Here is a 22,921-nt window from a genome sequence, read left to right as displayed (position 1 = left end):
AGGTATCCTGGACACTAATGGCAACTTTAATTTATGGAATATAAATCATAATGTATACAGAAGTAGTCAGAGAGCTGAGGGCCATTTTCCCATAGACTTAAACAGTTGGGTTTCTTTTTACAATTAAGAGGCCTGCCTTCTGCTGCCTGTTCTTTACGTTTAAGGCACTCTTCCACATGAGCGTAAACTCAGAAATTGCATCTATCTTCAATATACAGTCTATGGCAGAAGACCCCTTGATTGTTTGTTTGCCAGACAGCACAGTTGGCTTAAAGGGAGCTAAAAAGGGAGGCAGCACCAGGACCCAGTGTAAGATAAATGAGCATTACTTTTAAGCTATTTTAGCTGTTTTGAAGCTGCTCTACTAGAATCTAAGAATCAAGATATGGAGTTGGCAATGAGCATAATAATTCCAATAAAATCCAATTTCTTGACTGAGTTGCATAAAGAGAAAACGATCACATTAACATTGGGAATATCAGTTTTCCACAGGGACCTGGGCTGAAAGCAGCTGTCACTGGTTATATATTTTACTACCTTTCCCAGGAAGCACGAGAGATAAGCTCAGATTATTTTTCTTTTCTCAGTCTCTGTTTATCTGTCCTGCTTTTTATAAAGTAAAAACCCAATGCACTGTGGGAAAGGTAAAAAGCAAAAATGAATGAATTTTCATGGCACGTTTATTATTCAGTTTGGAGCTGAACGTACCGCTCCGTGATTTAAAACTTAAATATTGTTTAGGTAAAATCAGTTGGTGGACATACAGAAAGTAAAAAGAAAGCCAAAATTTTGTATTAAGTGTCTTTTTGTTTCCGACACATCTTAAAATTATAGGCCACACACCAGTGCTTTGTTAGGTTAATGTTAATGCTGTTCTGTTCTTTGGTTTTTGAACCTTTTCTAGTGAATCCTGGGCCCAAACTGCCAGGACACCAACAACAACGACAGCAACAACAATCTTTTCTTGAGTCAGTAACAACCAAAGTCGCCCATGCAGCCGATGATGGAAAACCGTGACATTTGCACTGATAATGAACTCCTTTAATTATTATTGTAATCCTCAACAGATGCGTGATAACAGATACGCTGAGGAATTTTTATTTCCACATCATCGCTGCGTTATCTTTACTGCTTCGCCGCAGTCATCCAAGCCCAATTTTATGTTGGCTATAAGTTTACTTTGCTGCGAGGAGTTTAATCATTAAACTTTATTACACTCTGCTTCTATATTTACAGAACTGACTAATGAAACATTCAGCCAGGCAGCTGCAGTGATAGTGCAAAGCTAACGTGGGATTTTCTTTTTTTTTATCATTTGACAATAACACTGAAAACCTGCAGGAAAAGCCTTTTTCAAACAAAGGTGATCCTCACATTTGCTGATGCTAATTGCTCCCCTCGTCACTCCAATCTGAAACAATACCCAAAAAGTGCAGAAACATTTTCCTTTTTTTTTTCCTTTCTTTTGTATTTTGGCACAATCAATATGTAGCACCACCGAAAGTTCTGCCATGCAGTCTGTTTGGAGATAAATCCCCTACATCGGAGCATATTCATACAAACACGAGTCCTACTGGCATCTTAGCACCAGCTGGAGAAACAAGATTATCCTATCAGCAGTGCACAGAGTTTCTAACCCAGCTACGCTGCCAGTCCTTTATGCTAGAGAGAGCTCAAAGAGGGAGGGGGTGCAGAGTTAACCACGGGGTGATGAAGCAAAACTATTCTGGGCTCTGTGAGATACAGATTTGCAGACTAATCTCACTTTTCACTTTGGTCTTTGTGGTGTGAAAAGCTATGGCTTATCATTTTGGTAATTCGAGACAGGGGTTGATGCATTCCTTTTCTTCCCTGTTTCTTTCTCTCGTTCTCGTCCCATCTGTTATTGCTACTCTGATGCCGTGGCTGAAGTAAACTTTGTGTTTATCAAACGCAAGCAAAACGCATTTTATGGTTTGATTTCACTTGCTTATTAGATGAGTGGGGTTTACAAAAGAAAGAATAGCAGACTAAGAGTCACAAGTTACTTAAAAAACAAGAAGCTGGTGCACAGTCTTTTGAGAATCTTTCCGGATTGTCCAGAAATTCAGGTGAATAAGTGCTCCAGAAAGAATGAACCAAATGTTTAATCTCAGGTTTGATTGTTGGGTGGAGTGACTGCTTTTTTTCCCAGAATGCTACACTAAACCAGAGAAAATGACACGCTCTGCATTCTCTCTTTCTCAAAGATCACAACCACAACTGTTATCTGGAAGTGTATGTGTGCCTTTCTTCTGCCATCTGGTACTTTAAAGCACATGTGTCTGAGGACTATTGGCCTAAAGTTCACGTGATACAAAGAAAACAGAACAAGTGCTCAAAAGACTCGTATCACATACCCGCACACACAGAAACAAGATAGCAAAAGAACTCAATTCAATGGTTTCCTTTTTGTTGCACAAGCTCAAGTACCGTTGGCCTCAGGTAGAGTGAGGCTTAAGAATGAAGTCCTTTAGTCATATAGTTCTACTAATAAGCACCAGTAGAATTCAGCTGGTCCTGCACCCCCACTGCTTCCCCCTTGGTCTTCAGTCCCTCAGGCTAGCAATTAACTGGTGGCAGTCTAGATCCCCTCGCAGTTCCAGCGGCCCCGGCAGCCTCAGGCCCGTCTTCTGATCCACACACCAGCATTTTCCCCGCTGGCCGTCACGTGCAGGGTGGCACTGCAAGCATAAAGACAAAGGCGTTATTCTAGTTCTGTAACAGTTTTTCTAGACTAACTGTGAGTTTTTCTGGACTAACTGTTCCTGCATATTTTTGTTTTTGGACTCTACAAGTCTTGCTAGGAGTGTAACAAGACTCATCAATGAAAAGAAGACCTTCGTTGTGATATTTAAAGACATTCCCACTGTACCGAAATGTAATATCGCAGCTCCAGATTGAGATAATGCTGCTTACTTTGCTAAAAACACAATCACACATTGCAGAAATTATACCCAGTGGATCCAAACAGAGTGTGAGAAGTGTTTAAAGCAGTTGAATTATTTAGCTAAAGCATTCCTTTTTTGAGCTTTCAACAGTTACTGTAATACTAAATTTATTGTGTGCGTTTGCACTTTTCCCATCACCAACACAGACGAGTTAACAATCTCAGAGCAACCCTGCCATGAAATGATTCCCAGTTGTCCCCAATGACCTGTGCTTTACTTCCCAATACGTTTTATCACAGCGCAGTTTTAGTTAAACAGTAAACAGATGCCTGCGAATCTGAGCAGAGAGAGATACTTTAGCCGTGTTACACAATCTGCACAGCTCAGACTTTTGATGACGGGTGCCTTAGCAGAGCTCGCCTTTTATCACTGACTCTGCGTCTGCTGCTTTGATTGCATGTGCAGCTCTATCAAGAGCTCAAGAGCAGCCCTATCTCCTCTCATTCTCCCTCACTCTTATCTGCACACTTGCCCAATCTCTCAAAGGCAAAAAAAATAAACTAACCCCCCAAAAAAAGCAGGTAACTTCATCCAAGAACTAATTGCATCCATCGCAACAACAAAGTGATTACTGTCCAACAGTTTAGGGGAAACCGCTTTACACACAGTCTTGATTTCTGAGAGTAAATCACTTTCCATGTGAGCTTAGAACAATAACGATCTTGGCATGACTGTGACAGTCTGCTTGGAGACACTTTTGTGTTGATTTAGACTGTATGTCATCAGCTGCAGGCATGTTTTGTGTCTTGGCGAGAAGATTGCTTATGTAGTTTGAAAGGAACTCTTTGAACTATAAAGATAGGCATTTTTATTGGTAACGGCTTCATGATTGAGATTCACAGTTCACCAGTTGACATGGTCAGATTGCGGTCTGCTGAGTGAAAGCTGGAAAGTACAGACCTGTTTAGGGTGGAAATCTCCATTTTTGTCACAGTTGGGTATGGGGATCGTGAAGAGGTCATCGTGTGTGCGAGTATTCGATGCCAATCTGTCCAACGCTCTCTGGAGCTCGGCACGACACGGGGCCTGTAGGAGCAATAAGATTTGATTTGACGTTTAAAGACCAGCTGTCAACCACACAAATAAACAGGCACTAAAACAATGGAAGAAAATTATTCTCTTTGCTCATTAAAATCATGGAAAAATCTCGAGCAAGTTTAGATTTACTTTTATAAAGCGTCACCCATCTTAAGTTACCATTCTAGTCAGTAATGAAAAGTGATGAGTAATGCCAAAAACACGATTTCAGAACACAGTGAAAAACATTTTGATTACTCACAAACTGCAGTTTGTGACTCAGCCCATAAAAAGCTAAAACCCTGATTTGGCAGCTATCCTGTTAAGGTCGACTCCTACGTTTTGAACGACCTGTGGATGTCCCGTTCTGACCTCTTAAACGTGCTCATTTGCGAGTTCTTCGTAGAACATCGGCCTCTGTCAGTGCGCCCCAGGGCGGCTGTGGCTACAATGTAGCTGCCATCACCAGTGTGTGAATGTGTGGGTGAATGGGTGGATGACTGGATGTGTAAAGCGCTTTGGGGTCCTTAGGGACTAGTAAAGTGCTATATAAATACAGGCCATTTACCATTCTGCATCAATAATCCCATGTTAAAGATTATCATGGGTCTCCACCTATTACTTATCCAAATAGTGGTGTCCCAACACAAAGGTGGTCCATCAGGAGCACGCCTGCGTGTTTCTTAAATATTCAGAGGGTTGAGCACCATTGGTTTGTTCCCCAGGGTCAGACTGTCAGTGCCGAGTATTCATCCGAACTGTGGCAATGACCACACCAGCACAGTCTAACCACCCACCCTGCTGACAGATCTGGCTGCCCTGCCTCTTCCTCCTCTTTTCCCAGAATAAAATGAAAACTAAGAAAACATGTCTGGGGTCCAGCGCAGGAAGTCGTCAGAGCAGGCTTTCACAGGGAGCAATTTAAAGATGGTACCTGATTAAAGTGTTCACGGAGAAACCCTTGAAGGGGATAGGATTAAAATGTTGTCGTTTTTTTTGCGGTTGAAGTCGCACAGCGTTATATCTGAGTGCACAGAAGACACTGATTATGAAAAAGCAGCTTTTAAGTAAGCCGGTGTGTTTGTACCCAGCATCTGACCCTGAGAAATGTGAACTCGAGCTCTAAATGTGTTATTTCTGTGCGTCGATGTTCCACATGTCTGTGCGAAATGAATGCGCTGAATAACGTGCCTGTGACGGATTAGGATCCAGGTTCGAACAGCTAATGGCACGCTAATGAAAATATGCACGTGTACTTTCATTCACAAGACCAAATGTTCCAGCCTGTAAATAACTAATTTGTTCAATTTATAACCTGCCTGTTACACGCTTGTGACTCTGGAACTGTAAAGCCGTAATGTAAAACACCTGCTGGATTCATGCATTTCGCTGCAGCGGACATCGTCTGGGTTTCTTGTTTTTTCTGTGAAACGTAAGAAATGCCCGAGGATCATTTCTCTCACCAGGATCGCTTTGGCGTCTTCTCTGGCGTTGTTGCTTCTCAGGTTTGTGGATTTTGGAGGGTGCCGGGCCAGGGTCTTCTGTATGCACCGCTTGTCCTGTGGACTGCACCGGATATTGCTGTTGTTCGGGTGTTCGGGAGTCATCTCTTCCTGCCTGTCCATAGCTAAACAACAAGAAGTAAAACTTTAGATCTTCAAATTCAAACAAGCGGTTTATGAATCCTTGAAATAAATGTGTTTTAAAAAAATGCTATTCACAGCAGGTTTATAAAATACTTTTCTAGAAGTCTTATTTACTGGCAGTTCCTTTATGGGGGCATGAACCTAACTGTACAGAAGGAGCTCCAGAAAGTTAAATAGTGCGTTCCTTGATGACTTCAAATACCTTATTTTGTCTTACCAACAGTCCAAAATGTATTTTAGTGAAAGTTTACTTCAGGAATGGCAGTGAAAGCTAATAATTTGTCATTTAAATGATAAAAGTGTGAAGTGAAGCATCTAACTGTTTTGTTCTAATAGTCCTCCTCGGTCAGCCAACAGTGTGGTGAATGTAGGCTAAAAACAAGGCCAGGTTAACTACAAGGACACGCAGCCTTGTTCCTGCCTGTTTGTATGAAGGGGGGAGTCTGTGCCACCTTTGCATCTCCATCATCCTGCAGTATGAGCCCAGCAGGCAACCAGCTGCTTCCTGAGGAAATGCCCCCCTGCCTCGTCATTCTCCACCTCTCCACAACAACCGCAGTCCGCACCAGATGGAGGTTGTTTGAGAGTATTTGCACTGTCACAAGCTTTTGGGGGCACGAGAAGGGCGAAGTAAAGAATAAAATGCGAAGTCTCGGTTCTCATGCATCTTGCCTTTCACCTGTGGCGTTTAAGGCTTGGCAGCGCTTTGGACTTTGTGCTCATAATCCATGGCTTTCTTACAAATTGGCACTGGAATCAAAGGACTTCAAAGTGTAGTTTTACAATTTTTAAACTGGTCTTTCTCTGATCACTGAACCAGATCTGAGCTCTGGTTAATATCACTGATCACTGGCAGGCATCCAGCTAACTGCTCCTGGCATAGACAGTGAAACAAGGGTTTGTAGCCTCCTTAATCTTGTGCAACATGCAGCATAGGTGCATAAAGGCTCAAATACAGAAACCTTTCCTTTGTAGTTCAGACTCTTAAACATGTCCTGGAATGCCCCTTTAAGGATCCCGGGCCACTTCCTGGGGATGATTAGAGGGTTTTACAACTTGATCGGTGACCGTGTTTCTCTAAACCTCACGAAAGGTCATGTTGCTTTGTTTGTCTGGGGTGGAAGTATATCTCAGCTGTTTATATTTTTAGTCTCTTTGCTGTTAAACCTTGCTCATCAGCACTTTCTTCCACAAGAGCCATCGGGGTTTCATCTGTTTCCTAGTTGTTCTTTCTCCTCTTTTGCCGGTTCAGACTTTTTCCGACTCCACGTAGAGCGAGCCAAAGTGGGTCAGGGGTGGCATGTCCTGTTTGCTACCACTTCTGTTTTTCCATGGAGGAAGTCGCCACTTCTCTGTGTGGTTTCATCGGATTTGGATCGCCAGCTCTTGGCATCTAAATATCATTCCTTCAGGGCATTGTCAGGCCTGCACTGACACATTTGCGGCGCATTGTTAGTCACAGGTGCACAGCAGAGATAAAGGAAGTGCTGGAGTGAGCAGACAATCGCACTCAGAATCAGGGACCAGGTGTCATGAATCGCTGTGCGGCAGGCAGGAGAAGGACCCAGGATGCAGACTCACAGACACGGGGATAAACTTAAAGAACACAGCTTTAATGCTGGCACGGCAGAATACAGGAAATACAGAACTAACTGGGAAAAAGTAAACTAACATTCGCAGGAAGGCACAGGAAGATCCACACAACATGAGGGACGACGTCACGCTGAACAGAGGGAGACGCAGACAGAAATACACAGAGGGTTAACGAGGAAAGTGGGAACACACGGGGAACACAGGTGACACTGATAATCATAACGAGACAGGGCGGGGTGAACTGAACATGACATGTACGGGCGTGAGAGTCACAAAGTAAACAGGAAGTGCACAGAGGTTCAGACAGGAGGAGAGAGAGCACGGGGAAAACACAGACATAACGGGCTGGGAAAACATGAAACAACCACAAAGGGAAACGAGGGCTCATAAATACATAGAGGGCACACAGGGGGAAGAGAGAGCACGGGGAGAACTTAGACATAATGGGCAGGGGAAACATGGAATAAAACATAAGGAGAGACGAGGGCTCACAGATACACAGAGGGGCACACAGGGGGTAAGAGCCATGAAGGGAAAACACTTAGGGAACAACACAACAGGGCAACTCAGAAAACATGGCCTAAGCAAGGAACAAAATACAAACATACAAGAAAACTAAGAACACTGGGCCAACATGGCCCAGGACCATGACACCAGGTACATTTTAATTAACCAAAGCTGAGACTGTAATCAGTTCAAACAGACACCCTCACCTGTTTGTTAATCAGCAGATTTAGGTCATCGTCAACTAGTCATTGTGATAAGTTAGCAGAACGATAACGCAGCTTCTGACTCGGAGTATTTAGCAGACAAACTCAAAAGCTCTTACACAATAAACTGCATTGCTTGCTCAACCTAGCTTTTACATAAATATTTGTCTTCGCGTTGCTGCCAACGTCTTCGTCATAGTGAGCGTGACGTGCCGAGGGGCATCATTCATCGCTTGAAAAGAAAAACCCCACTTTACACAAGTTCGTCTCAGTACGTTATTTAATCCACATCATAACAAGTCCAGGCCACATGTGTCTGTTTATATATTTGCCTTCTCTCTGCAGACTGTAGAGCAGTGACACGAAGGGGTCATCAGATTACAGATTCCACTGTTAGTGGCTTTTAAGGCTGAGGCTGTGAAGCCCAAAGACAAATGTTCTCCCCAAATAAATATTTGGTTATGCTCAGAGTGCTTCCCACTGGTTTATACTTCTCCTAACTTGGATCTCAGATCTCAGATCGTCCATTACGACATGCAGCCTTTTACAGATTATTCATTCGTGCTCTACTGGATACAGATGCTGTGAATATGTTTAAGGTGAGGCTAGAAAGGTTTGAAAAGCTGAAAACATCATATCAAGCACTTTCCTGAAAGCGCATGGAGATCACTTTGGAGGACAGCATATTCACAAATGAGATGTTTTGGTGGACACACCCTGAAGAGGAGCAGCTATAAAATGTATTTGCTACTTATAGAGTGCCACACGGTTGCTGTTCTTTTGTAGGCCAACCCAGAGGTTCACATTGTGCTGGTGGCTGAAACAAAAAGCCAATGAGATTTTTACTTAGGCTTATTGGATTATTGCAAAAAAAATAAGCTCTTGGAAAAAACATTGTGTCCAAACTTTTGACTGGATCCGTACTTGGACAATATATTTTTCAACTGTGTGAAATTAATCACAGAAATGCTTAAGTTAGCCACAAATGATCTACATCACTCTCTATATTGAATGGTACAGAAACACCATTGACATGTTAGCAGCTCTCATGATTCTAGTAATGTATTTAACAATGCTCTTAAATGCATCTGTCCATTTCTGACACTTTTCTGGCAAGTCTGGTTAATGGGAGTAGCAGTCTAAGCAGACATGCACAAACCATCCTCTTCCCAAACAGCTCTTGCAGGCTTGTGGGTGTCATACTGAGGCATTCCCAAGCCAGCTGAGAGACATCATCTTTCCAACATGTTCTGGGTCGGCCCCAGGACCTCCTCCCAGTTGGACATGCCCAAACCAAATCACCTAAGAGTCATCCAGGAGGCACACGAACCTGCTCAACTGGCTTCTTCTGATCCAGAAAAGCAGTGATCCCCTCCTTAAATGAACTTTTTGAAGTTCTTCTCTTCTGTTGAGTTACAGCGAGAGCCACAGCTCATCAGGCTCAGGCCTTTCCTGTTCTGACACATTGTTTTATTTATGTCCAAACATTGAGGATTAGTTTGATTTGAACATAAAACTTAAAATGACACCTGATAGAATAGCTTATATTGCGCTGACAACAGCTAATGTCTTTTGAAACAAATGGTCTTCGGGGAGTCTTCTTTTCCCAAATGTTTGGTGACACTTTTATGTGCTTTTTCCCCCCCCCCCTTCCCTGCAAGCGATTCTGGCAGCAAACTGAACTCATCTAGGCTTACTACCAACTGACTGCTCTTTTTGGTCAACACTGGACACTGCCAGAGTATCAGTATCAGACGCTCGGTTTCCAGGCAGAAGATTTCTTTGAATCTGTTAATTATCAGCTCGAATCTAACGCAGCACCAGTGCTGCTGTCGGGGCCAATGAAAATGTTGGACCGTGCTATAGGGTAATTTGTCAAAGGAAAGGTTGAAAGAAAGTTAAATCAACACTAAATCACAAAAGCAGAAACCTGCTGCTACTGCACGGCCTGCTGCTGCTCAGCGGATGTCAAAACAGACATCCCAGTCTCTAGAAACCAATCAGGAGCAATAAATCTGTAAAATTAAAAATACCTGCTTGATTATATACTGGCTGCTCTTTAGGAGCTAGCAGAAAAAAGTGCATAATTAGAAACAGAACTCAGAAACTATAACTATAAGGCTCCTTTACAGGTTCAAAGCAGCTTTTCATGATTCAAAATCGTATACTTATGCAGCCCTCAGTTCATCTTCTGGCTCAAACACACTGATTAGGCTCCTAATGGCAGATGTCTTGATCGGCTGACCCTCACAGACAACAGATTTGAACTGCGGGGCGTGAAGCTTCTGTTCTCACAGCCAGAGGTTTGCGTCTGAGATTACCTTGTAAGGATATCCCCTCTCACTGACGGCAAACCGATCCGAGAAAAACTGTCTGCAACTGAGCGTTTAGAGCAGTATGAAGCCTGAGCTTTGACCCACATGGTTTGCATTTACACACGCTGACCTCATTATTTGAAACTTTAACCGTGTTTAGTGTGAGAATCCTCCGTTATAACAATATAGACATGACAGAAAACAAGGAAAAGTATAATAGGTCCCCTTCAGCCCAATACTCTACAGCCTAAACCTCTTATAAGCCAGATGTAACACAAACACACACACACACAAAGGTGTGGATCAGAGAGAAAAACATGGGTAAAGGATAGGGCTGAACCTTTTCCAGATGGATCATCATCAGGATAAACATTATCCTTGAACCTGTGTCAAACTTTTGGATCAAAGCATTGTTCGGCGATGAAAATGAAGCTTGTTTTTCAGAAACAGGGGCTCACCCCCCCCTCTAAGTTTCTCGTGTTTTCAGGAAGGAATTCTGTTTTTAATCGAGATGAAGACAGAACCTGAATCTGAATTCATGTCTGTTATATAAACTCAGCCGATGTGGATCTGTCAGTAAGATATCTCTGGAGCCAGATCGTGTTGCTGTTTGTGTTGCAGATTCATTTGCTTACAGATTTGTGAGTAAATTCTGTCACAGAGAGCAGTAATCCTTGCTGAGTTTATGCATTAATGGTGCTTTGTGGTGAATAGAGGGAACCCTGCATCTATAGTGAACTAGGTCAAACTATTCTGGGTTACTCCATTAGATTGATTGTAAGCTAAATATTCTTACATTCAGAGTGATTCGCTCCCCTGTGCGAAGACAGGAAATGAAATCAAACATTGGTGATTACAGCTGAGGAATCGCACTTTTTAAAAATCTCTTAATATCAAGACTGTTGCCGGTGAGGCGTTTAGTTTGATTCACATCTACAGGTCAGGATGTGGGCCCTTAATCCTAAACTCAGTGCTTCCTAAGTGACCTAGTGGAAGTTAAGAGGTGAAAATGTAGTCAAACGGTGCATACCTACACCAAGGCCAACTGAAATTTAAAATTTAAAGATTTATTTAGTGTATTTATTGAATTCCTGGATTCCGAAGAACATCTGGGCCCAGATTAGAGTGTAATATTGTCTTGAGAACTTTAAGACAATAATTCCCAGTGTCAGTTTGATATGTGTTTTTTTTCATGAAGCTATAAAACCAAATGTCCAATTTTGTTCTACCTTGACGTGGTGAAAATCTTTCCAAAAATTCCTGGATCCAAATCTGGATCGACTCCCAGGGACTCCATTTAACCTGGGCCAAGCCCCACCTGGGGCAAAAATGTTCATGCAGATCCATCCATAACTCTTCGAGCAGTTCTGCTAACAAACAGGCAAACCAAGCCAGTCACATGTCCTCCTTGAAGGAGGTAAAATGTCCATTTGTTCTCGGGAGATGGAGCTAAAGTATTTTTCTTACTGAACTTCTGGCTCAGACTTAAATCCCAGCCCGTGAGGATTCACTCGCCTCAGATTAAGGATGTGTTGTGGCCGGGACAGAGTTGGGTTGTTTGTGTATCTCTCGGCTCCAACTCTGGAGGGGGGTCCCTGCCCCACAGAGAACAGCAATTAGCTAATCGCATTTACGGCTGCACAAGAGCCCCAGCTGTACAAATGCACCGCACGACCCAAAGAAAGCAAATATGAAATGACATCTGCCGAGACAACTTTGAGAAAGCACATCTTTAATAACCAGTTCGGAGCTCCCAAATTGTGCTGGGAGAAAAAATCTAGGTTAGCATGCTGCTTTCATAAAGGCCTACGTGCGTCACAGTAAATTGGACATAGTCGAAACAGAGTCTGGCTCCGCCGACTGCTTCATTCATGCAACTCCCTCTGTGCCTGTAGGTGTAAGACTTTTCATATCTGACATCTGTATCAGTTTGTAAATAATATCCGTTTCACTGCGACAGGGAAGCGTCTGAATACCCGACACCGGGGCAGACCCAGCAGGAATGCGGGAACAGATGCCAGCACACGCTTGATGATTTATTCTAAGTATTAAGATTGAGACGGATCCTGAGAAAGGAATATTAAGAAGCACTAAAGCTGCCTTAGACTTTGACATGCGGCGCAGGATACTGCCTGTTGTTGCTATGGAAATTCAGTTCAGGAAGAGAGAAACGGGCAGATAGCTCATAATTCTTCACAGCCTGATTTAATATGTTACTTTTCCTAAACACGAGGCAGCACCAGCCAGCAGCTGCAGGGCTGTGACTACCAGCGTGAACACCCTAAATTCACTTCAGTACGCTGTTAGGATGTGCCTGCATCCCAGGGTCCTTTTATTGCGAATTCTCTAGGTTTTTACAATCCCTCTTTCTATTTTTATCTGGCATGTTCACTGTTGCTAGGAGTGGGGCAGTGTCAGACATGTATTCAGGAGATGCACCCCCTTGTTTAATAATGCATAAGTACGGTGAATGCACCACAAAGGAAATCTAGAGCTTTTTTGCCTCTCCCCAGTGCCTCTCTGATCGTCTCCCATCTGCCACGGTTTACATTAAACATTCTCATACAGTAGATCTGAGCTGCTGCCAGCAGAATTGATTTACAGTGAGATTTATCGGGCAGAGCTTCCCTGCTTTGTTATGACAGACCTCGGGGGTGAGAAAGAGCATCGAGGCAAACGATACCCAGCGCTCGGATTACAGAAAACCCCCAAAACAAAACTTTTCGAAAATGTTCCAACCCGCCAAGTCCCCTCCGTGTGCTACAGCTCAGCTAACTGGACAATGCAGCATCGGAGAGATTCAGGGAGAACATTCTGCAAGATAAACGGGTGTGGACCCAAACAGCTCTCCTTTTATATCAAGCTCAACACAGCTTTCCTCTTCTTTCTGATTCCGTTCAGTCACGCTATGTGCCGGGCTAACCTATGCTGGCCCTGCGCAGAGAGCAGAAGGCTCTAATTTCAGCTCTGGCAGCAACAGTGCCGATGAGCTCATCCTCACGAAGGAGCTGGACACGGTGGGCGATGCGCTCGAGGGCTCGTTCGGGCAAGAGAGGAGGTGGGGTGCTCCCAGGGCCAGGAGAAACAGATGCTGCAATGACAATGAGCGTCCTGCGAGTTTTACACTGACTAAAGCCCGTCCAGGTCTTTGGAAGACTATCCTACTACTATTACCAGAAAATGTCTGGGAGCATGTGTAGCATGTTCCAGCAGATAATCTGGAACAAATAAAAGAGCCGCCACCTTATAACAGTTGTCTTAAATGATTTAATGGAAATCAGCACCACTCCCTTTGTGGAGACAAGCAGTTAGTCTAGTTAGGAAGAAGCTGATGTTAGTGCAGTGAACTGGAACTGGATATGCAGATCCAGCATTAGACATCCCACTGTGTGAAAGTGGAAACAGACTTTGGAAGAGGAATGCAATAACAGAAAAGGAGAGCTGGGCCAGAAGAGTGTCATAGAGACATCAGCAGCAGAAGAAGAAGAGTTAGAGATTTGCAGCAGCAGCGGGAGGAGGAGGAGGACCAGGGGTATCCATGAAAGAGCACCACGTAAATTACTGATTGCAGAGAGCTCTAATAGCTCCAGACTGGCCACACTCCATTACAGTCATTTCATACAGCAGCTTTTATTACCTCCTCCCATTACAAACACACACAGATTCACTGGGACACACACACACGGAGACTCTCACATTTCCAGCATCACCACAGTCCATTTCACTGCCTGCACTTCACCTGCAGGACCTCACTTAAACATGGCATACGCGAGTTCTGCTGACAAGAAGAAAATTTGCAGGATGCCTTCAGTAAACTTTGTGCAGCGTGCAGCACACGCACACCCTGGTGCTCCGCATCTTTCAGCAGGGCTTCCTTTCACAGCGAGCGGCCGCAGGACAGCGGCGGGACTGTGTGCGCTCTCCCATCAGGATCCGGTGCGTGTGCATGCTCTGCTTCAGGGCTTAGCTGAGATTAGGGTAAACAAGCAGCACATTGTCACCCCCCCAACTCTGCCCGGATCAGGTAAAAAAGGTCCGGGAAGCACAGAGAGAAAACATTCTGGTCTGCAGAGACGCCGCTTCAGCTTGGGACAGATCACTTTTGGCACCAAATGAGAGAAAGACCTTTGCCGCTTTGAGCGTAACTAAACAAGAAGAAGAAGAGCCCGGTTTCACTCTCACCTGAGTTCTCCTCCACCTCCCTCTCATCAGTGCAGATCCCCTGGCCATGCATCAGTGAGTGCAGCGGCCTCTCCACGCCCCTCGGCGGGTAGCAGCGGAGGCCCGTGCCACATCGGGGTGAGTAAACGCCACAGTGGGCTCCTTTAGGCAGGGCACAGGTGGGGCAGCAGCCGCAGCCGGGCTCCCGCACCGTTTCCTCGCAGCCTTCAGGCAGACGGCAGCTGGCCAGGCGCTCCTCTGAGCAAACGGGGCAGCGAATGGCCTGGTCTGACAAGCACAGTGCCGCCAACGACAGGGCGCCAAACACCCACAGGCCCCAGCAGGACGGAGCTACTGCCACGCCACCTCCACGCACCATGGCAGTCCCGGCACCTGCACGCAATCCTTTGCCCTTGTGTATGGTCACTTTGGCCGCCTCCTCTTCTGAATGTGGTGCAGCTTATAATCACTTTGAGAAGAGGTTTGAGAGGAACACTTTGTCCTGGAAGGTCTTTGATATTTTCAGCTGGTTAGTGTTTCAAATGCAGGCACACAATGCCTCTGCTGTACTGCTTCTCCGTTGCTCTGATTCAATTTCACACCGCAGAAATTGGAGCCTGCTCTTGATGCGCTCAGCTCGTGGGTGATGAGAACAAGTTTTGGGGTTTTTGGGGGGGTTTCTTTTTTGTTAAGGTGGAACGAGCGGGAAGGATATCCACCGGCACGTTCAGGTGAGGCTTGCTCTTCGAGTCCGAGTCCCGATGCTCGCCCGCGCTCTGCCGAAACACCAAAAAATCTGGTCTACAAGTGTCCAAATGCAAAGCCAGTCAGCGAAAGGCCGTGTTTTTGGTAACAGCTGCAGTTTCCTCCTCTTGCTGGTGTGCAGTGCAAAGGACTCGCTCCTGAGAATGGCTCAACACGAGTGGCTCTCCTTGGACTTTATACTGGCCCATGGACACGCCTCTTTCTACAGTGAGAGAGGAGCTGAAAGGCAGAGCAGAGAAAAGCCAGACTAAAGCTCTCTCCCTCTGTCTCCCTCTCGCACTCAGGCACACAAACTTATATACACTCTCCCTCATTTACTTGTCCTCTCTCAATCCTGAGTGCCCTGAGAGGAGAGGGAAAAAAGAGCCCAATCGCCTTTTCACTTGTTCACACAGAGAATATCACTCTGTTCTCTCTCCCTGCAGCCCACCCTTATCTCAGCCACTCTCAAATATTGATTTTTTTTTTCCCTTTTTTTTAAAAGATAAAACCATTTACGTCCAGGAAAAAAGAAGCAATGTGTCAATGCTGCTCTGCTTTAATCAACCCCAAATGCACAGCAGAAAACAACCTCTGCAGCCTCAACAGGGTCTCGCCGTGTGTTTGTGCCTGCATCCAGTGGTCAGTCCAGGCTGTGCCGTCAACCCCCCCGCCCACCCACCCACCTCCTCATTATCTCTGCTCCTAGATCTCTCTCTCTCCCTTTTTCCTAACTAGAGTGGGCAGCTATAAAAAGGCAAATGGACAGTCAAACACAGACCCCCCCCCCCCCCCTGCCCATTCCCAGCTGCTGCCCTCCCCCCACCAATCCTAAAAACGCCTCCCACCAGTGGGATCGCACGATATGTTCTACCAATGCTGCAGTTTATTGCACACGTGTGTGTTTCTGATCAGACTCTGTAAATCAGCGTGCTCCTTGCGTCTTGTTTGCCTGTGCATGTGTGCCCTCCGCCCAGCCCAAAAGGTTTTCAATCATGGCTTTTATTGCTTTTCTTTTTTCTCCCCCTGTGTTTCTTTGCCTCCATTTTGCCATGGAAACCCAGCATGCATTGTAACGCCTTTGTGAGTGTGCGTTCTTTCAGCTTTTTTCTACACGCTGGTGGCTGGTTGCCACCGGCAGGCCGTGGGCAGCAGCCAAGCCTCTCAAGGCCGTGCACCGCTCAGGTGGGTGCTGCAGCGAGCGTTGTTAGTTACGAGACATCGGTGGTACTGATCTGAAACGTCCACAAAGCACTTTAAACACACTCCAATACAAGTCTGCTTTAGGGCTCTGTGGTAAGGTTAGAAATTTTTACTGAGCCTCGATTTAAAAGACGAGCCACCCGCTTACTTTTATGTTCTTTTTTTACAGAGACGGAAAAATCAAGCTGCAGTTTCTGGAATTGCTCAACAGTCTCTGAACTCACAGCAAGAATAGGAACGTTATTATGTGTCAGTTATGAGGTGTTTGACTGTGTTTGTGTTTTGGGGGGTGCAGGGTGGTTAGTCAAAGGTTAAATGTGGTTATTGACGCAATTTTGTAGATGCTGGCTGAGCTAATGAGTTGTGTGTGAGCTGTGTTTTTGTTGTAACTTGAAAAGCAGTGCAACAGACCGGCAGACAAGCGGAACATGTAAATTCTTCTTCCGGTATTTTAGGCTCGTTTTAAACAAATATTATTTTGCCAGAGATGACAGGAAAAGGAGGGCAGACGTAGACGGGAAACGATGGATGGGAATCTTTCAACAGTGTGAAACAAAACAACCTGAAAGAAACGGTGCAGACAAAAGCAGAAGAACAACAAAGCCGCCTCCCCCCAACAAAAAAGTTAAAGTTTATATCCTCGCGGAAATCACATTTTTTTTTATCTTGCTGTTCATTCTAACAATAAGCTGTGATCTGTTGAAGTTCACAAATGAAAAGCACATAAACAGCTTCTAATAGATGTCATAAGATTTCCCCCAAAAAAAGCAGAATCTTTGCCACCTGGAATATTTTCAATATCAAAAAGAGACCATGTGCAATACTCAAATTCCAAAAGTATTGGCTATAAAAGCTGAAAGGTATAGATTTAATTACGAAATGGAACAACCTGGCAGATCTTCACAACTTTAAAGCCACATAAGGAGAAATAAAAGGAGAAAACTGACCTTTCCTTTATTATGTGCTTTCAGTGAAAGAAATAAGGATATATGGTATTTCTGTTTGTCTGGTGCTAATATGAAGCTTAAACAGTCAAAGTTGATTCAGTGAAGTGAATATTTACTGCACAAAGGTGCAGGATGAAACCAATAAGCTGTCTTATTAAAGGAGAATGAGAGAAAGGAGCTGAAAACGAGCAGAACTGGAAGGAGAACTGTGCGTTTTCTCTCACCTACATTAAACTGCTTTAGGTTTGAGTCATGTCCACAAGTTTTACAAAGAGGAGGGACGACCACAGGAAGCTAAAAGCTGTTTAAATGTTGATTTGAAGCATACTGTCTTTGCCAGCAGAGCTCTTTGCAATCAAATATTTAAACCTGTGAGTGTAGAAGTCCTTAGCCCGACCCTGTGCTTTTAGGATATGTGATCTAAGAGAAATCAGAAACAGTTGTTCCTCACTAAAATGAGAAAGATGTTTTTCTCTCTCCAGAACACTGAGGCTGTGATAGGTCCTGTGATTTTGAAGCACACTGTGGAAAAACTGTGTGGAGACCCTTCGTTATGCACAGATAATAGTAAAACGTACAATTGTGGCACATCTGACGCATTAAAAGCATCATATTTAAATAAATAAGAAGTGGGATTACGGCAAGATGGCGTCGTAGCGCGAACACCCGTCTCGCTGTGCTCCGGTGAGGTCCCCCGATTATCCGTCTAAAATACGTGTTCACCTGGTGAAACGTTACAAATGTGCGTGGGAGTAACTCTATAATGAGTCTGGACGACTATTTTTCTAAAATGCCTAACGTCAGGTCTAAGAAAAAGACAGCTCCGGTTGTGCAAGCTAGCGACATTGTGGGTCCTATGGCGGCTGAGCCTGAAGAAGCTAACGCCAGCGACACAGAAATCTCCGCTGACGCTGAGGAAACTGGGAGTGATATCGACCCGAATATCCTTGCGGCTCTGAGTAAGATAACTGACAGCATTACAACTTTATTGGATGTTAAAGTTGATACTGTGCTGGCCGCAATCCGTGAACAGACGTCTCGGATCCAGGCTCTGGCGACACGGGTGGGAGACGCCGAGATACGGATTTCAGGCGTGGAAGACACGGCAGGTGTATTGCAGGCGAAAGTGGCTCGACTCGAAAAACAAGTAACTGACATGGCAGACCACATGGACGATTTAGAGAACCGCAGCCGCAGATGTAACCTTCGCCTGGTCGGGCTTCCCGAGGGCACGGAGGGAAATGATGTTGTCGCCTTCATGGAGTCATGGCTCCCCTCCTATCTCGAGCTCACAACTAAAAATGGGAAGATCAAACTAGACCGCGCTCACCGCTCTCTAGCACCGAGGCCGGGCCCCAGCCAGCGCGCCAGACCCATCATTATGAAGCTTCATAACTTTGCTGATAAACAACGTGTGATGGCCGCAGCTCGGCGCCTGGCTACGCAGCCGAACCAACCAACAAGTCGGATCAAAGTCTCCTTCTTTAATGATTATTCAGCGGCGGTAGCCAAGAAACGCAAGGCTTTCGACGAGGTGAAAAGCTGCCTGAGGAAGAAGAATGTGGATTATGCGCTTCTCTACCCCGCCACACTGAGGCTGTTTGCCAACGGCAAGGAGAAGAGATTTAACACACCGGAGGCAGCTGCGTCCTACGCGGACTCGCTGCCCTGAATCCCCGTAACCACCGGAGTACTCCTTTTCTTCACACTATGCCTTAATTAACCGGTGTGAGTACTTGCCGAATCTAGGCATATGTGACTCTCTTTTTTCGTCCTCGCTGCTTATAAGCGACCAGGTGAAATCTTCCACCCCATCGGGCACCGGACGGACTGTGTTTTCGTCTATGGGTAGGCGTGAGTTACGCGCGTGCAATGCCCTTCGGCTTTCCCGACGGGCAGGAGGAGATTGGTTTTTCCCTACATGTTTAGTAGGGCTGTTGCCAAATCACTGTTCTTTGAATGTTCCGTCACACAGCTCTTTCATGCCTTTTTTATTTTTATTTTATTTATTTATTTTTTCAACCAGGGTGTGGTGAACCCTTTGGCTCAATATGCTTTGTGTGATACATGAATAAGTCTAATAATGAGTAGGCTGCGAATATGCACCTGGAATGTACGAGGGGTTCACAGCCCTATTAAGAGGAGGAAGATATTTACTTGTCTAAGAAAGGACGGTGTAGATGTTGCTATGTTACAAGAGACACATCTTGATAATAATGAACACTTGAAGTTGCAACAAGGATTATATGGACAAGTGTTTTTTTTCATCCTTCACTACAAGAAGTAGAGGAGTGGCAGTGTTGATTAGGAAAAATGTACCTTTTGTAGTAACTGATTGCGTTAAGGATCTGAAGGGCCGCTACGTGATAGTCAAAGGGATTTTGCAAGGCCAAAATATCTTATTACTGAATGTTTATTTTCCACCTGCCCACCCAACTACCTTTCTTACCAAAATGTTTCTGGAATTAGCCCCATTTCTTCCTAACTCTACCGTTATTATTGGTGGTGATTTCAACTTAATGTTAAATCCGCTTATGGACAGATTTCCACACAGCATTGCAACTCCTTCTCCTCAGGCCAAAGCGCTTCATGCTCTATGCGACGAGTTTGGACTTGTGGATGCTTGGAGATATACTCACCCCTCCGATAAGCAATACAAATTTTTTCGGCTCCGCATAGGTCCCAAACTAGAATTGATTACTTTTTTCTCCCGAAAACTGACTTAGGTTCAGTAGTATCGTGCGACATAACAAGTATAATCATCTCAGATCACGCTAGGGTAATCATGGATCTCGATCTTAAAGCTGCGCTTCATAGGTCCCGCCACTGGAGGCTTAATACCATTATTCTTAAGGATGAGGAATTTACCTCTCACTTCTCTGCAGAATTTAAAGCGTTTTTGGATATCAACACCCCCTCAGCTACTACTGCCTCTGTTTTGTGGGAAACATGCAAAGCTTATGCGAGGGGCCTAATTATTTCGTATTCTGCGACAAAGAAGCGACAACGGATGGAGGAACAAAAATCTTTAGAGAGCGAATTGATGGATAAGGAGAAAACATATATTGCCTCCCCATCACCACCATTATGGCAAGAAATAACCGCACTCAGGTCAGCGCTGAATTGCCTTCTTACCAGAGATGCAGAGAAGAAACTTAAATACACCAGACAGAGGTTCTACGAGCATGGAGATAAGGCCGGTAAATGTCTGGCGTACTATGTTAAGAAGCGCGCAGAATCTAATACCATTGCAGCGATATCTGATGAAGGTGGCCACAAGATATATGAAAACAAACTGATAAATGACTGTGTTAAGAAGTTCTACGAAGCCTTGTACTCTTCTCAACAAGTCCCGGAGGGGGTGCAGCTGATGCATAATTTCTTCACCCAATTCGACTTACCAAATTTGTCAGAGGAACAGAAGACTGCCCTTAACAGCCCTATAACTAAGACCGAAGTGATTAAGGCTATTAAATCACTGCGAAGTGGAAAGTCGCCAGGGCCTGATGGCTTCTGTTGTGAATTTTATAAACAGTTTCGGGATATTATTGTGGAACCGCTTCTTGATATGTTCAACCACTCCTTCATTACGGGTGAATTCCCGCAGACACTGAAGGAAGCCAACATTTCCCTAATTCTAAAGAAAGGGAAGTGTCCTGATTTGTGCGGATCCTATAGACCTATAGCCCTCTTGAATGTAGATAGGAAACTGCTTTCTAAAATTCTGGCCACCCGCTTAGAAATTTTTTTACCTGTGCTGATAAGGGAGGACCAGACAGGCTTTATAAAGGGTCGAAACTCAGCCACCAATGTTAGACGCTTACTGAACGCTATTGTAGCTTTCAAGCAAAAATCTATTGACGGCCTGGTGCTTTCTCTCGATGCGGAGAAAGCATTTGACAGAATTGAGTGGTCTTATTTGTTGTATACTCTGGGCAAATTCGGCTTAGGGGAGAATTTTATAAAATGGGTCAAAGTTATCTACAATAATCCACAGGCAGCAGTCCTGACTAATGGACTTAGGTCTGATTACTTCAACACTCATAGGGGAGTTATGCAGGGCTGCCCCTTATCGCCCCTTCTATTCGCTCTGGCCATAGAGCCTCTTGCTGAGGCCATAAGGGCGACGCCCACAATACGTAGTTTAGAGATTGGACAGCTGTGTCATAAAATAACCTTATACGCGGACGACATCTTGATTCTTTTGACTAACCCTGTAACATCCGTACCCAGTCTCATTGAGGTGATTGACAGGTTTAGCCATTTCTCTGGCTATAGAATCAATTTGGCTAAGTCAGAGGCCATGCCTCTCGGTACTCTTTTCACAATGCCGGCTACTGTTCCTTCCTTTCCTTTTAAATGGTCTCCTAATGGATTTGTGTATTTGGGGATCTTTATTACCCCGTCTCTCGACCAATTGTACAAAGCCAACTTCACACCCTTATTTGGCAAACTCAAATAGGACCTAGAGCGGTGGGCGTCACTTCCTGTCTCCTGGCTAGGACGCATTGCCCTGATCAAAATGAATGTGCTGCCCAGGCTATTGTATCCTATCCAAATGATCCCTGTCTTGTTCTCTAAGAGAGTACTGAAGGACATAAATGGTTGGCTCACCTCTTTCATCTGGAACAAGCGCAGACCCAGACTCAAGATGGCAGTGTTGCATCTGCCAAGCTCCAGGGGCGGCTTGGATCTACCTAATATTAGATTGTATCAGCTTTCTGCCCATTTAAGATTTGTGAGCGACTGGGTTAGGGGTAAAACCTCAATCTGGTCGGATATTGAGACAGCTCTGTCACAATGCAAACTGAGCGATCTATTATTTTGTAATGATTTTAACGGAATTAAGGCCCTTTGTACAAATCCTGTAACAATCAACACCCTAAAAGCGTGGCGAATTGTCCGCCGTCTTGAGGGAAGATCGAGAATAACATCAACCTTTACCCCTATAATGAATAACCCTGCTTTCCCTCCGGGTTCTTTGGACCCCGGCTTTCAACGATGGTCTGATAAGAATATTAAGTCTCTTGGTGACCTTTTCTCGGGTGGTGAACTCATGTCGTTTGAACAGCTTACCAACAGTTACGGCTTGCCTAGACAGGATTTCTTTCGTTTTTTGCAAATACGACACTATATCACTCACAATACAACCCTTGCTGAGCACCCTGAAGTATCTGATGTTGAGAGGGTTTTGTTTGGGCAACAGCTGACGGTGTCTCTGAGTTCATTTTACCATGTGCTTAATGCTTTGACTACCACTGATGCGCAGGGGATTAGAGGTGTGTGGGAGAGGGAACTGTCGGTAACCATAGATGAAGATAAGTGGGATACCGTTTGGTCTCTCGCAAAAAGGATTTCAATTTGTACTCGGACAAGAGCAATCCAATTTAAGATTTTACACAGATTACACGTATCCCCTCACCGCAGACACCTCTTCAGCCGCTCTCTTTCCCCTGTGTGTCTTAAGTGCAAAACTGATGTAGGGACTTTAACTCACTGTTTTTGGTCCTGTTATAAGCTTCAAGAATACTGGGCTGACATTACAGGTGAACTGGGGAAAATCTTCCACGTTGATATAGAGATGGACCCTTTGTCCCTGATTCTAGGTCTTCCAAG

The 22,921-nt window shown here is 44.7% G+C and overlaps 1 protein-coding gene across 1 annotated transcript; it reads right to left on the bottom strand.

Annotated features, from left to right (window-relative positions):
* Positions 1 to 236: 236 nt before the first annotated feature.
* On the bottom strand, positions 237 to 15,756 carry LOC146668830 (insulin-like growth factor-binding protein 4). The gene is made up of 4 exons (XM_085410866.1): positions 14,433 to 15,756; positions 5,450 to 5,613; positions 3,870 to 3,995; positions 237 to 2,702 (listed from the first exon to the last, which is right to left on the bottom strand). Exons 1-4 carry the CDS (start codon positions 14,788 to 14,790, stop codon positions 2,568 to 2,570), a joined length of 783 nt encoding a protein of 260 aa, XP_085266992.1. The 5' UTR covers positions 14,791 to 15,756; the 3' UTR covers positions 237 to 2,567.
* Positions 15,757 to 22,921: the final 7,165 nt, after the last annotated feature.

This window comes from Rhamphochromis longiceps, linkage group LG6 (genome assembly GCF_057381845.1).
Source record: "Rhamphochromis longiceps isolate RC_006_pf linkage group LG6, R_longiceps_female_GT1.1, whole genome shotgun sequence".
Lineage (NCBI taxonomy): Eukaryota > Metazoa > Chordata > Actinopteri > Cichliformes > Cichlidae > Rhamphochromis > Rhamphochromis longiceps.
Note: the sequence above shows the minus strand (reverse complement) of the source record. Positions and strands in the feature narration are given on the sequence as shown.